The following is a 13,844-nucleotide window of genomic DNA, read 5'->3' on the forward strand; positions in this document are numbered from 1 at the left end:
TTTAATCTATAGCCGCTACTGCAGCCTACAGTCTGGTATAAATTAATGACGGCAAGCAGCTTATAACGGGACTATTCTCACTTCTTGTTCCCAACTTCCCACCGCTGCAACTCCTGTCTAGCCAGGATCTACAGCTTGACCGCCAATAAAAAAAACCCAACCAGTGAAGGTCAAGTTTGTCCCGGGGGAAGCAGCTTTTAATATAAAAGTACCTACCTCATACCAGTTAATTAATGCTATGTAAGTTATGTTGGTTAAGTGGACACATACGGAAGACTACAATTACAAGACGTTGACCGAAGACCGAAATTCTCGTGAATTAATCTTCCATGAAATATTGATACACTTGAATTTAAATTTATATAAGTCCTATTGTTTTTGTAATCATGCAGTAACACTTACTTTCTATTATTTTTATAACGAAGTAGAAGAACTAAGCAAAACCAGAACCTTGTTCACTTGACGTAACACTGCTTTATTTATAACTTTGTTTCATTAAACACATTGTTTACGTTCTATTACAACGAGAAATTTTCTTACTATGTAGCTATGACCTTATTTGACTGACGGTAATTGTTTACGCATAGTGTTTGTTTTCTACCGTCAATTCTATAGATTTATATTTTGATTGTAGATTTGTTTAAAAGTTGTCAACTTTAAATTAATAAATGCAAAATTTTAAGTGATGGTTGATTGACAACATTTTTAAATATTTAGGTATATAACTTTGTGGCTTGCAGTAACAAAGAATAAATTATACATATAAAGATAACATTAGGTACCTAACTACTAACATTGTGTCAAAGATGTATATAAAATCCATTGTGTGAAGTTGTAAGAAAAATACTTTATATTTTTAGGTGTCTTAAAACAATGAACTGACTCCCTATGCAATGTGACAAGTTCGTATTTAACGATAAAACTTATTTAGTTTCTCTGTGAAACATTTTGTTTTTGAGTTTAATTAACAACGGATTATACAGCGCGACTAACGGAAACTTTCAAGAACTAAAATCGACATATTTTTAACGAAGGAATGCGTTTGACGTACTTAATCTCACTCTACGCCCCGAGTGCTGTACTAGTTTAGGACATGGAGTACAAACATAAGCCAAGTTGATTCTTTTGTAAGGAAACAAAAAAGTTGCTTACAGCTTAGCCTTACTTTAGGTGGCTTTCATAACTCGGTGGCTTGGCGAAGAGAGGGTACGTGTCACTCAGCCCCAAGCTCTTGGGTCTCGTGTCGTGCTTAAAGCGGGTTCTATGGGACCTCTCGTAGAGGTGTTCGGAGGTGTGATACCTCTTCGAGAGGTCGTATAGGACCCGCTTTATCGGACGTGGGGTAAAAACAAAGCCAAGTTTATACTTTTGTAAGAAAACAAAAAAGTTGCTTACAGCTAGCCTTACTTTGGGTGGCTTTCATAACTCGGTGGCTTGGCGAAGAGAGGGTACGTGTCACTCAGCCCCAAGCTCTTGGGTCTCGTATCGTGCTTAAAGCGGGTTCTATGGGACCTCTCGTAGAGGTGTTCGGAGGTATGGTACCTCTGCAGCGTGCGAGGCTTGCCCTTCCCGCTAGGTGGCGTCTGTGTGCATTGGTCCACCCGGTTCGACTCTTCCACGCTTGTCACGAAGCTCGCCTCGGATATCTGGAAAGATAAAGGAGTTCTCCATTAGTTATAGCATAGAATTTTAACATGCCATGTGGTTCTGGAAGAGGAATGAAAACTGGATAGGACCACCACTCCCACTTTTTCCCTGAATGTCGTAATAAGCGACTAAAGGACCAATAAATATGTGAACATCAGGCCTGCAACAGCCGCTATGATCTCTAAGGCACCCACTAGCTAGACTATTATTCCAGTTGTGGGCAATCATTTTTTTTTAAACATTATACCTACACAATACGCGCATTGATTTACCAGGTAAACAAACGCAGGTAAAACAAATATTTTGCTGCACGTTTTTGATATTCAATGAACACTGTATCTGTTTATTTACCAGGTACACAACACAAGCTTTCCTTATTAAGTTTGGGGCAGTGTAAATGTGCATGGATATTTATTTATTTACTTAAGTAATTATGACCTGTATAAAAAGATCTTACCGAAATCAGTTAACGCCATTCAGTGTATTTACTTATTTATTTATTAGTATGAGGTACATAACACTTGTAAGCTTACAGAGCAGGTCCAAAGCGCTACAAGCTTAAAAATAAAAAATGTAAAAATAATAATAAAAAAAGTTATATATATAATAACAGTATCCTTGCCTAATTGTTATCTGTGTGGTAGGAAATGCTTCAATGTCCGTGACTAAGTAATTTTACTGGTAAAATAAATACCTATGTAAGAAAGAAATAAGATACTCTCGCCCATGACATTGTCAAAGCGAGCGTGGGAAATACATCAACAGCGGCAATTTAGCTGATTGAGGCATCATTGACATTGGCCACCGTCATGACTGATGGCCTATCAGTAATCATACGTTATGGATAAATCATAACGGACATGTGTAGACTGGTTATTATCCAGTTGACTGCACTTTTTACGAGAAACAACTACACACCACACGGTGCTATACATATAAGTACCTACATTGTACGTATTTTGCTAAGTTTAACATACTCAAGTGCCGTTAAATGACAATAAAATTAAAAATTTGCGTTGTCTCTTGTTAAAATTATTTATTTTCTGCAGATTGTTTAAAAATCTCTAATTACAGCTTTTTGTAAGAATAAAGAAGGGTTCTATATTGGCTCACATAAAATTCTAAATCCTATTCTTTATCTTACTACCGATTTGTGTTCATAATAATCTCTCTTCATAATTTTATTTTTCATACTTTTTTTATTCATACATTTTTATTACTACCATCGGAGCTCATAACAGTTAGTAATCATATTTTTTTTATCAATACTGTTACTATCAAGAACCATTTAAAATACATAATTTTTATTTTCAGATCTTTTTTCTTCATAACATTCATTGATCATATTGTTTTAATTAATAATGTTGTTACTAAGAACATACTTCAACTCATAATGTTGTTGTTCAGAATAATTTACTTTATAACAGACATACTCGTATCTTTAAAAAAATCATATATAATTTAATAGAGTAGATAAGCATGCAGAGCATGCAGCATGAAAGCAAGCATGCAGCATGCATTGGTATCTCCTCGTCTCCGGCGCTGCGGGATGTGCAGCCCTTCCGCCCTTGCGTAACGAGGCTCAGGTGCCCACGCTTGCTTCCGCAGCTTCGGCTTTTTGGATCGCCATCGGCGCCTTCGGCGCCTCGGCGACCAGCCTCAGCCGCTCCAGCTCACCCGGGCGCCTGAGCCTCGTTACAGCGGGCGAGGGCTGCCCTCCCTCCGCGCCTCCGGCTTTTAAATTACACTCTAGGGGTAGGGCAGACAAGACTACGTGGAGTCGGTTTTGCAGCGATTCGTTTCTGTCACGTTAGTTTTGTGGCACAAAATATTGCCTGTTTTGGACCATTTCAAATTAATTTAATGTTAAAATACGATTTAATACGAATATAGACATCATGATTTTCAATAATATGGATAAATACACTTATGAGTAATAAATTTATGAAAACAAATATTAGGATACATCACGTTTATGAATATTATAGTTATTTATTCGAATGATTATGAGTTTCGATCATTAGTATAGAAAAATTTATGAAAACAAATATTAGTAAAAACTAAGTGTATGATTAGTGATATTATGAATATCAAAGATTATGTTTTTAAATATGTAGGTTTTAAATTTTTTATGAAGAATGATCATTATGGTATCAAATTGTATGAGAAATATTTTCGGACCTCCAATGATAGGAATTGAAAAGTTATGTAAGAAAATGCGCTACCATAAAGAAGATATAATTAAGTAGGTACCTACTTAAGTACCTATTTTCATTGTATCGTAGATATGAGATCCACTGTTTTAGCCTTTCTGGTCTTCCTAATCTCACACAATAAAAACAAACACCTCTCTTTTATTTGGATTGGACGGAGAATAGAACCCTCGGCTTCTTGTCTTCGACTACCTATGTCCTTCCCATCAATCTTAATAATACCAATAATGTTTATGAATGGATTTTTCCAGTCACGTGCGATGACCGAATATTTGTTTAAAACGTAGGAGTATTGAGTACTTTACAAAAAACTCAAGTTTTTAACTTAAATTGCGACATGACTAACTACTCAACAGGTTTTTATTATGTCTAGTAGGTATAGTCAGCGTCAAATAATTCGTGACACCCAAAGTGGCCAAAAAGTTCGCACAACTTTATTCCAATTGTAACAAAGACGTGTTGCGAACTTTTTGGCTACTTTGGGCGTTACGAACTATTTGACGCTGACTGTACATGCGTATTATTATAGTAGAACAGTAAACTATTTAAATAACAAACACCTATTTGATATTATGAATCACTTCACAGTCACTCTGACCACTGAGCTGTGGCTGAGCCTTCCATTGACCATTCCGTTGCAAAAAACTTGAAATGGGCGACGAAAATTAATTATAAAACGAAAAGATATGTAATTGTTAGTATGTACTATCGGCAATGTGTTAACTACACATTGCTAGAGATGGGTAGTGGGTAAAAACCCATTTCACCCGATTGGGTTAAAACTGGGTGATTTGGGTAAAAACCCGGTTTTTACCCATTATCACCCATTCTGGTGGGTGAAAACAAAAATAGCGTTTTTTTAAAGTGAGAAGTGGTATTTGTTGCTAAGGGGGCGTTCTAGTGTTACGTAATGCAATCTGGGGGGAGAGGAGGTCTTGAAAAACGTTACAATGCGTTACAGTGGCGGAAGGGCGGTTCGATTTCAAGTTTTTAAGCAGAAGTACTTTGTAGTTGGTGTTGTTATTTGTAACTTTATACCGTAATGTCATCAAAGAGAGAGTTTAGCATCTTTGGCATCCTCCCCCCCCTCCCCTCCATGTCCTTGCCATGATCACAAATTATTGTGTTCCTACTAAATTTCTTCTAAATCGGTTCAACGATTCTTGAAATAACACCATTTTATAAAATAATTGGTCACATCATCATAACGTGATCAATTTTACGATTTGTCCACGATATAAATGCATATTAGTGTTAAATTTGACTTTATACTTATTAATCAATAAACTTAAATGAGAAAAATTCAATAAAAATAAAGAAAAGATACCAATTGAAATAATTATAAAATTATTTGTTTTCACCCGGTGTAAACACCCACGGGTGGAATGAAACGGGTTTTTATTGGGTTTTTACCCTCATGTGGGTTTTTACCCGGGTGGAAACCCATCTCTACGACATTGCTAGTCATGTCGTCTCGTACTATCGCAAAGAATCACCATTTGATGACAGCGAGAGCAAAAACGGAAATGGATAGTTAACACTGTGACCGTGTGTACCTACTTAAAATCAGGGTTCGAAAATATCCTTATGATATATATCCGATATATATCGGATATATATCTGATATTATGATATATATCCGATATATATCGGATATATATCATAAATATCGGATATATATCGGATATTTTCGAACCTAGGGTTCGAAAATATTCTTATGATATATATCAGATATATATCTGATAAATATCATAAATATCGGATATTTATGATATATATCCGATATATATCGGATATATATCATAAATATCGGATATTTTCGAACCCTGCTTAAAATTATGTTATTTTTATATTAAGCTTTTTTAGAAATAAATCATATAGAAACATATGTGTCACTACTTACTAAAGGAATGGAATCATGGAATTTTGAATCCCTGTATGTGTCTAATTAAACGTTTTGAAAGAACTCAGTGTTTTACACATAAATTGCAATTAACACCTTAGGTTTGAAAATAACTTCTTTGTTAGGTTGATTCTTTACATTATACCTAGTTAGGTACACACGACAGCACACCAGGCTACCCATTTTTGTTGCAAACTCGCCCCTATTACAACTGCACAAGAACCCACAGTGGTTACCTTGACGTGCCGCGTAGGAGGTTGTAGTTAGTTTTATGTATTTTCCTGACAAAATAAACTTACCTACCGCGTGCTTAGGTCAAAACTATCATTTGCTTAAAAACCCAACGATACCTTAGTTGTTACAAAATTTTACAATAAGTATTTCACATATTTTATCGTTATTTCTTTGTTATTATCACTATAACTTAAAATGACTTAAAAACTAATATATATATTATCACTATTATAGTTAACTATTAAAATATCTATTACAAAATATTTTTTGCGTTGCGCAGTCGTATTTAAAAGTAGTTTGTTTTATTAAAGCCTGAAAATACAAATACCACTGAAACTATTAAATTCTCGGAAGGTATAATTTATTGTTCCGACAGTTCAAATATTTGTAAATGTTACAGTATTTTTATCAGATTACATTAGTAAACACAGTCCACAGTCAAAACAAAAAGATTTAATTTTAATATAACCAAATAACACAGAGCTAGCACGCAGGTAAATGGAGGCCTACCTGAAAGTTTCACTGGACAAGTATTTCCACTTTTCCGCGCTTACGAAGCTGCAGTGCGCACAGAAGAAGTCAATTGATTAGCGATGCGATCTGTCATGTAAACTACGCGAAACGTCAAATAATCCGTCTGCTCGTCTGCCATCTATCACATAAAAAAATTACACGAGTTTACTACAATACGCGCCTTTTTCGGATGATTACACACCAACAACTGCCAGTTGTCACGCTCACAACACAATGTTTTATTAATTTAGTTAACGTATTTACTTTTATGATATTTAAACTGTAGTAAGTTTGCGTTAACTACAACTAGTAGGTACATCACAAGGTGCTCGTGTAAATAGGTAAAATAATGCAACCTCAAACGTTTATTTGAGTACTTCTAACAATGATATTATATAAAAATAGTTCTGTAATATCATTGACTTCTAAATTAAACACCATCCACTTCGCAATCATCTCGAACAATTGTCATAATATGGTATTTTTCAGAATATCGTACAACTACGTATTTATTTCTGTGCGTTTAAAATGAAGAATTAGTCCTGAAAAAATTAATTAAAATGTAGTTTGTTTGATTAAAGCCAGAAATTGTTGTGAAAATACACATAATGTACCACAGAAACTAACAAATTCTCGGAAGGTACCTATTGTTTGCACAGTTCAAATATTTGTGATTGTTACAGTCTTTTTATCAGATTACATTACTAAACACAGTAAAAACATATTGCTCTGCCTAATTAGTTCTGAAAAAAAAATCGAATCCTTTGACCCTTTTTGTCGTAATTAAAAAATGCGTTCATCTTTTGTTTAGATGGAAGTCACGTGACTAGCGGAGGCTGCTGTCAAACAGCGATAATGAAACGAATAAATATTTAAACATCGATTTACATAATTCATTCGCGAGTTGTCTATGGGCCAAGATTATTCATTGCAGTTATTTTCGTATTCAGCTAGTCACATAGTGGGAACCTGTTGGTATCGGTCTCATCTGTCTATTAACTGGTTTAGTCTCACCGAATTAATTGATACTTTACATTTCCAGTATTTATCGCCACAGTTATTAACTGGTTTATATTACCGTTTAAATAAAGCCTAGCTAGACTTAACTAGTTTTTATACTATCCATTGCTTTATGCATAGCTAGAGATTTAAATATTTCAGCAATTTCAAGCAGACTTTAAACTGGACTTTGATAAGCATTGAAACAGAACAACTTGGAGGGATTTTTTTTCACAAATAAGTACCTAGTTACAGAAATTTTGAAAATTGTACGTGTTGTAGACACACTTACATTACGAACACTATACGAAAAAACGCATGTTTGACACTTTGTTTGGCAAGGAAGTGGTGTGGTATTGGACACTTGACGATTGATAACGAGACTGGAGCGAAGAATGCAACTTATGAAACGCAGAATTATCTATTGTGTATTGTAGGTAGGTACTTTATGGATGGTATTTTATGGATCATCGAAGATGGAAATATCTATGTCTCTATACTATCCTATGTCTGGAAGAGACTGCTTCTTGGTGATAATGCAGCCTAAGTTGTGCTGTTTCTAACTTGTATTTCTATTATTTGTCAATTGTGTTTAATAAAAGTTGACAGATAGGTTCTGCATGTATTGTTTACTTTTCGAACGGATAGAGATTCAATCACACATAACATCATAGTTAATGTGTTTCCAAGTGGAAGTAGGCTAATCTGTAATAATTCTTAGATAAGCGGAAATTAAAGTTTATATTAAACGGCTACATCATAAAGTTATAGTGAAATGATAAACTTCTACAATAAGCTCTCACCTTGCCAACCAGTTTTGCCATATCATAGGAAAACCGCATTAAACAAAAATGGTTATAAGATTATGGTTAACTTCCCTAAGACATAATAATGTGCATAATGCACGTGCATATCGCGTTTATGTGAATTAATATAATATTGAGGATACTCAAGGCGGTCAACAGGTAGATGTTTTAGATTAAGTAACAGAGAAATTAGGTGTTGTTTTCAAGTGACTGTAAGATTTCATGAAATTAAATTATAGAAAAAAATTTAAACAACTTATTCAGTAGAAAAGAATAAATGTTACTAAGTATTTCTTTCTTTGTGACTATACTGTTAGTAAACGATCAAGATTTTGCGCTTAAAATATGCCCATACGCATGACTTGCCCTCAGCGAGATTTTTTTTTTTTTTTTATGCATAACAAGGCAGGTATTTGACCACAATCGCACCTGATGTTAAGTGGGATGCAGGATTCGAACCTCATCTCGACACGACTGGACTCGCACCTATTTATTTATTGGTATAGTCCGGTAAATCCACCTGTCCGGTGGACTGTCAGTAAAACGACAAGTTAAAGTTAAATTTAACTGAAACCGCACAATTTATAGCTTTTATCGCTAAGCGATCATAGAAAATTCTCTCATAGTCATCTTATTTTTTACTGGACAGAAAATTACTCATAGTAATGGGTGAAAAATTACTGTTGCCATTGTCAAGTTTTTATGTTCATCTTGTTGAGTTAAAAAAAGACGCGATAGAAGAAAAAACACATGTAAAAATAGCTAACCAAAAAATTGATTACCGGTTTTTTCGCTCTAATAGTGTACCATTAGTTCGTTTTCTATTTCTAAATGTAACTACAGGTTTATCGAATTCGTTTATTTTTTTATGGACCATCTTTCCTAGAAGCAGTAACGATAACCGGGTTTTAAATTTCGGAAGTTTTTTTTAAATGTTAAGATATAATATTTACAAGATAGATTCAGAAACTTAAGAACAGGATTGTTAGAATTTACAGATAAAGCTTTGAACAACTTCTAAACTTTTTTTTATTTACGTAAGGTGTTTCTTAATTACTAAGTAGGTACCTACTTAGATACCTAACTAATATAATGTCACTTGAGTTTTAAACTTCCGATACAAACTCACTGTTATAGGAACCCATCACCATTAGGTACCTACATTCAAAAACCAAACTCAATGTATTTTGACCAATGCCTTGCCAAACCCACCTCTATCATTTTAAGTTATTCAGCAAACATTCACTATTCAAGTCATAGTTTTATTTATTTCAAAAATATAAATAAAAGTAATCACTCAACACAATTTTACTTTTTTCAATTTTATTAACACTCCACACTGGCATGAAATAACTTGATAAAAAAAATAAAACTTAGAAACCATAGATTCTGTCCTAGAATTTACCGCGCGAAAATTTGGCGGGAAAGTTGTGGAAATCACTCGACGCGCTCTACCGCCGCAACCGGAAAATGGCGACTGATGCGGCATTACACGTTCGACCGTATAAAAGATCGCGCTTTGACTTCTATCTTCTATGCTTACGGCAAATCGTTACCCGTTTTGTAACAGTCATAAAGTGGACTTTGTAGTCGGGTCGAAGCTCAATTTTTACCGAATGTTTTTTTGTTCATCTAAAATTGGTTTCTAGATCACATTTGGGAAAACCAGTAGGTTCCTTGCTGTTTTTATGAAAGTTAATTAAAGTAATTAATAAAATAATCTATGTTGAGCTTAACTTACCAACTTGATTTTTTGCACATTGTTTTGTAGCAGGTCCTTCCTTATACAGGGTGGATCTAGCTTGAATTTGATTGCTTTCTTATCCTGTACTTATACACCGTGTTACTTTGCATTCTTGCCATATTCACAGAGATAAAAGTAGGGAACAATACCTATTATTTAAGATAAACAAGAGACTCCCATAAAGAAAGTACACTGAGTTTTTAGTAAATTTGGTTTTGCAGTACAAATGAGGATCAGTACTGTTGTAGAAAATTCAATAAAACTAGTATCTACGTTAATCTTTAAGACATAAGAAAGATATATCTTTTTGAATTATCCAAATCNATTGGAATAAACCAATTTTGTCTCGCACGTTCTACAGGCGCAATTGGAATAAACCTAGTGGGCGTGGCCTAGTTCTTATTAATCTGTGATGTTTTATGGCTTTGGGTACCAGCCTTTTTATCCAGTCATAATAATTATTTTAAAATACTCTTCAGTTGATTTTAGATTTTCCTTTCTACTCTCAGTTTCTACTTCACGGGCTTGGGACCGTCAAAAATACGTAATAATTATTAGGCTTTTAATTAATTTATAACATTGTTCCCTATTTTTACAAATTAATAAATTAAGTATGAAAAGAAATCGCCTTATTCACAATAAATTAATCATTTATTTATAAGTTCCTACTTACAAAGTTTACGTACCTACTGCGAATCAAGTGTTCAAAGTGTACTCCGTTCTGATGAAGGCACAGTCTAGCACGGCGAAGCGTAGGTACCTATTTCGTTTTAGTTTTCGCAACACATAAACGTTTTGTCTCACACTTTCGCTGAAACAATCCATTCACGTAACACGTTTACCTACACTATTTATCTCTTCTGCGCATACCAGGTCGTTTCAAGTCACTCCAAAAATAATAGTCCATTGGTGTTAGGTCCGAGGATCGTGGTGGCCAAGCTACTGGACCCCCTCGTCCAATCCACTGTTCACCAAACGTATTATTCGCGCACTTGACGTTCTTATTGTGGGGGAGCACCATCCTGCTGGTGGTAGAGCATTTGGTGTAACGCTAAGGGTACGTCATCAAGCATTTCGTCTAAGACGTCTTGCAGACACTCCAAGCACCATTTTGATTAAATTATTCGTTGTTTGAATACACTTCAGTCATTTTTGTATTATTTATAACGTGATATGTTATTGACGGATTTCTCAATTTTTTACAAAAGTGTCAAAAAGACATTTTAAAGACAATAGATTGCAATAGATATTTAAAAATACAATAAAAAGTAAAAAAGTCTCCATCGCCATCGCTAGCAAGTGATGTGCATGCGTTACGATAATTAGTGATGTGTTTAACTGATTGTCGATAAAATAAAATATTCAAAATTAAAAATCAAAATTTTCGGGCATTATTTTTTAACGGATTTGTGTTCAGTATCAGTAATATAGTTACCTCTGTAAATATGGCAAGAATGCAAAGTAACACCCTGTATAATATAAACTGTGTTTGAAATTCCTTGATTTCGTTCGGGTTAATAACGTTTTGTTCTAGCACATTAAATGAAAAATAGTGAATACTTCGTGATAAAATTAGTTCTGTTTCTTAGTTACGCTTAATGAGGAGGTTAATTGGTACTAAACTTAAAAAAGATATAGTTAGTACGCGCAAAAAAAAGTGAGGCAACTTGAATGGATAAATTTTGTCATATTTTTTTAAATATAATGTCTTTCTTTTTTTATAAACAAACATTTATATGGCGGTTTACTGAACCATAACAAAGCGTTGCATAAACTATACTCATTCCCAAGTGAAAATAGACTCGGCGGAAGCAACAATGTTTCAGTTACAGTTTCATAAACTTCTATAATTTTACACAATGCATCTAGAAAAGACAAAAAATATTTTTTCTGTCTGTTGAATTTTAATCCATTATTCTGAAATTCTTAGCTGTTTATTTAAAATCAATTTAATGGTTTTCAAAAAATTACCACTTGGATATTAATTAATTTGTCTTATAGGATACTGATTTTCGGTTAAATTGAATAAAAATTCTGCGCTTACCCTCACTCCATTTCACTGGAATTTTCCGAATGCACTCTACACCTTCAACACCTACCTACTCTGACTGCGTTGTTTATGAAACTAAAGCTAATTAACATTGGAACTAATATACGGTAGCGAATATTTGAGGATCGTAGGGCTGCCCTTAAAGGGTTCTTCATTTATTTAAACTTGATTCTTTTTATTTTTAGATTTTTTTCAGGTTACAATTTCCGAAGAAGAAGAGTGTTGTACCCATTATGATATCGACACGATTCCAAACTAGAGAAGCTAAAATGAAACTAAGTCCATCCTGTATTTTGGGTCGAAACATTTGAACAAGGAACTTAGATCAATGCCACATACATTTTGAAAGTGCTCGCATGAGTGACAGCTAGCTACAGAATCTGTAGCATTTTCAGGCCTTATCTGAAAATACCTGAAAATACAGACAAGTCCGTGGGAAGGAGTTCTACTTAATTAAGCAATACAATTTGGGAGATTACAACGTCGTCTAGCGGTCTAGAGAACTCTTACATAGGTAAGTACCTATTAAATAAACCTTTTGACATGCTACTTGTCATGATAAAATCCTCTGTGATAAAAGATAAGCCTTTTTACATAGTGGGTATCTTACATAATGTTCTTGTAAATTCCTTGTTTTTTGTGAAAGTAAATATTTTTTCCTGGTTTCATTCTTTCTAGGCCTAGTATTAGGTAGATACTTACTAGCACTTTCTTACTTTATGTCCACTACATATAGGTTTAGAACCGTGAACGGTCACAGACTTCTCATTCGCCAGACCGTAGGTACCAATTAGAGCTAAGTGTTTCCACAGCAAACGATAAAAATATATTTGAAAACAGGGAAATACCTAAGTAAGTATGACAGCTTCACGTGACTGCAATTTTCTCTGTCAACCCTGGGTGCGTCGTAGCCAATGTACCATGTAAATATTTGAGTTCAGATAGCATTGTAGGTAGGTACAGTCGTGTGCGACGTGCGGTGCAGACAGGTGCGACACAGTTTTTGAGCAAACCAAATTTTTCATCTTAATTGCTCTACGTGACCTACTTAAATGTTTACGGAAGAGTATTTATCAATGATGACACGTTTACAACTTTGTTGTTCGATAATACAACTTCGAGATCAATCTAATATCAGGTCGGTGTACTGAAAGGTTCTCTAAACGTAAGATGGACCAAAAATGATGTCCTTCTGACACAATGCCCTAATTTGTATTCTGTGCCCGTACACTAAGATTGCAGTCTTTCGGTTAGATTTTCGGTTTTCTTTTTTTATTATTTACTATATTTTGACGTTCATAAGTGCCACTTGTGGTTTAAACTTAATAAATATTTTTGATTTCGATTTTTTTAATTTAGAGCCTTCGACTTTCTTATTTCAGCTGTCCTGGGTTTGATTTTCAAGTAAGGAAAACAAATTGTATAATCTCTTGTTGTTCCCAGATAGAGTCAACCATTAAGTCTGGGTTTCACCCTTGGACGTGGTTAATTCGTCCAAGGTTTCACCATTTTATTTTTACTTTGACAAAGGTCAAAAATCTGTCAAACTCTATACAAAAGACACCGTTATCGTTATAGTTACGGTCAAAGTTAGGTAGTGCAACTCAGCCTAAGTATGATTCTATGTTTTGAAGGGTAAGCCCTTCGTAACAGTCATGTCAGACGCCATGATGGATGAGTGTGCTGTCAGGTAAGTACTTACTTACCTACCAGTACCAGTCGACGGATAGCGTCA

The 13,844-nt window shown here is 34.5% G+C and overlaps 1 protein-coding gene across 4 annotated transcripts in view; it reads right to left on the reverse strand.

Annotated features, from left to right (window-relative positions):
* LOC114361889 (protein orai) overlaps window positions 1-13,844 on the reverse strand; it is a 51,350-nt gene that overhangs the window by 5,763 nt on the left and 31,743 nt on the right. For 2 of the 4 annotated variants that reach the window (XM_028317105.1, XM_028317104.1), the window contains one exon: window positions 1,408-1,646. In XM_028317105.1, coding sequence (XP_028172906.1) covers window positions 1,408-1,646 — 239 coding nt within the window. Of the gene's footprint in view, window positions 1-1,165; window positions 1,299-1,407; window positions 1,647-9,527; window positions 9,715-13,844 lie in introns of those variants that run through there. The other 2 variants (XM_028317106.1, XR_003656634.1) reach the window with 2 other exon arrangements.

Source organism: Ostrinia furnacalis, unplaced genomic scaffold (assembly GCF_004193835.3).
Source record: "Ostrinia furnacalis isolate ACB-3 unplaced genomic scaffold, ASM419383v2 OfSCF6054, whole genome shotgun sequence".
Classification (NCBI taxonomy): Eukaryota; Metazoa; Arthropoda; class Insecta; order Lepidoptera; family Crambidae; genus Ostrinia; species Ostrinia furnacalis.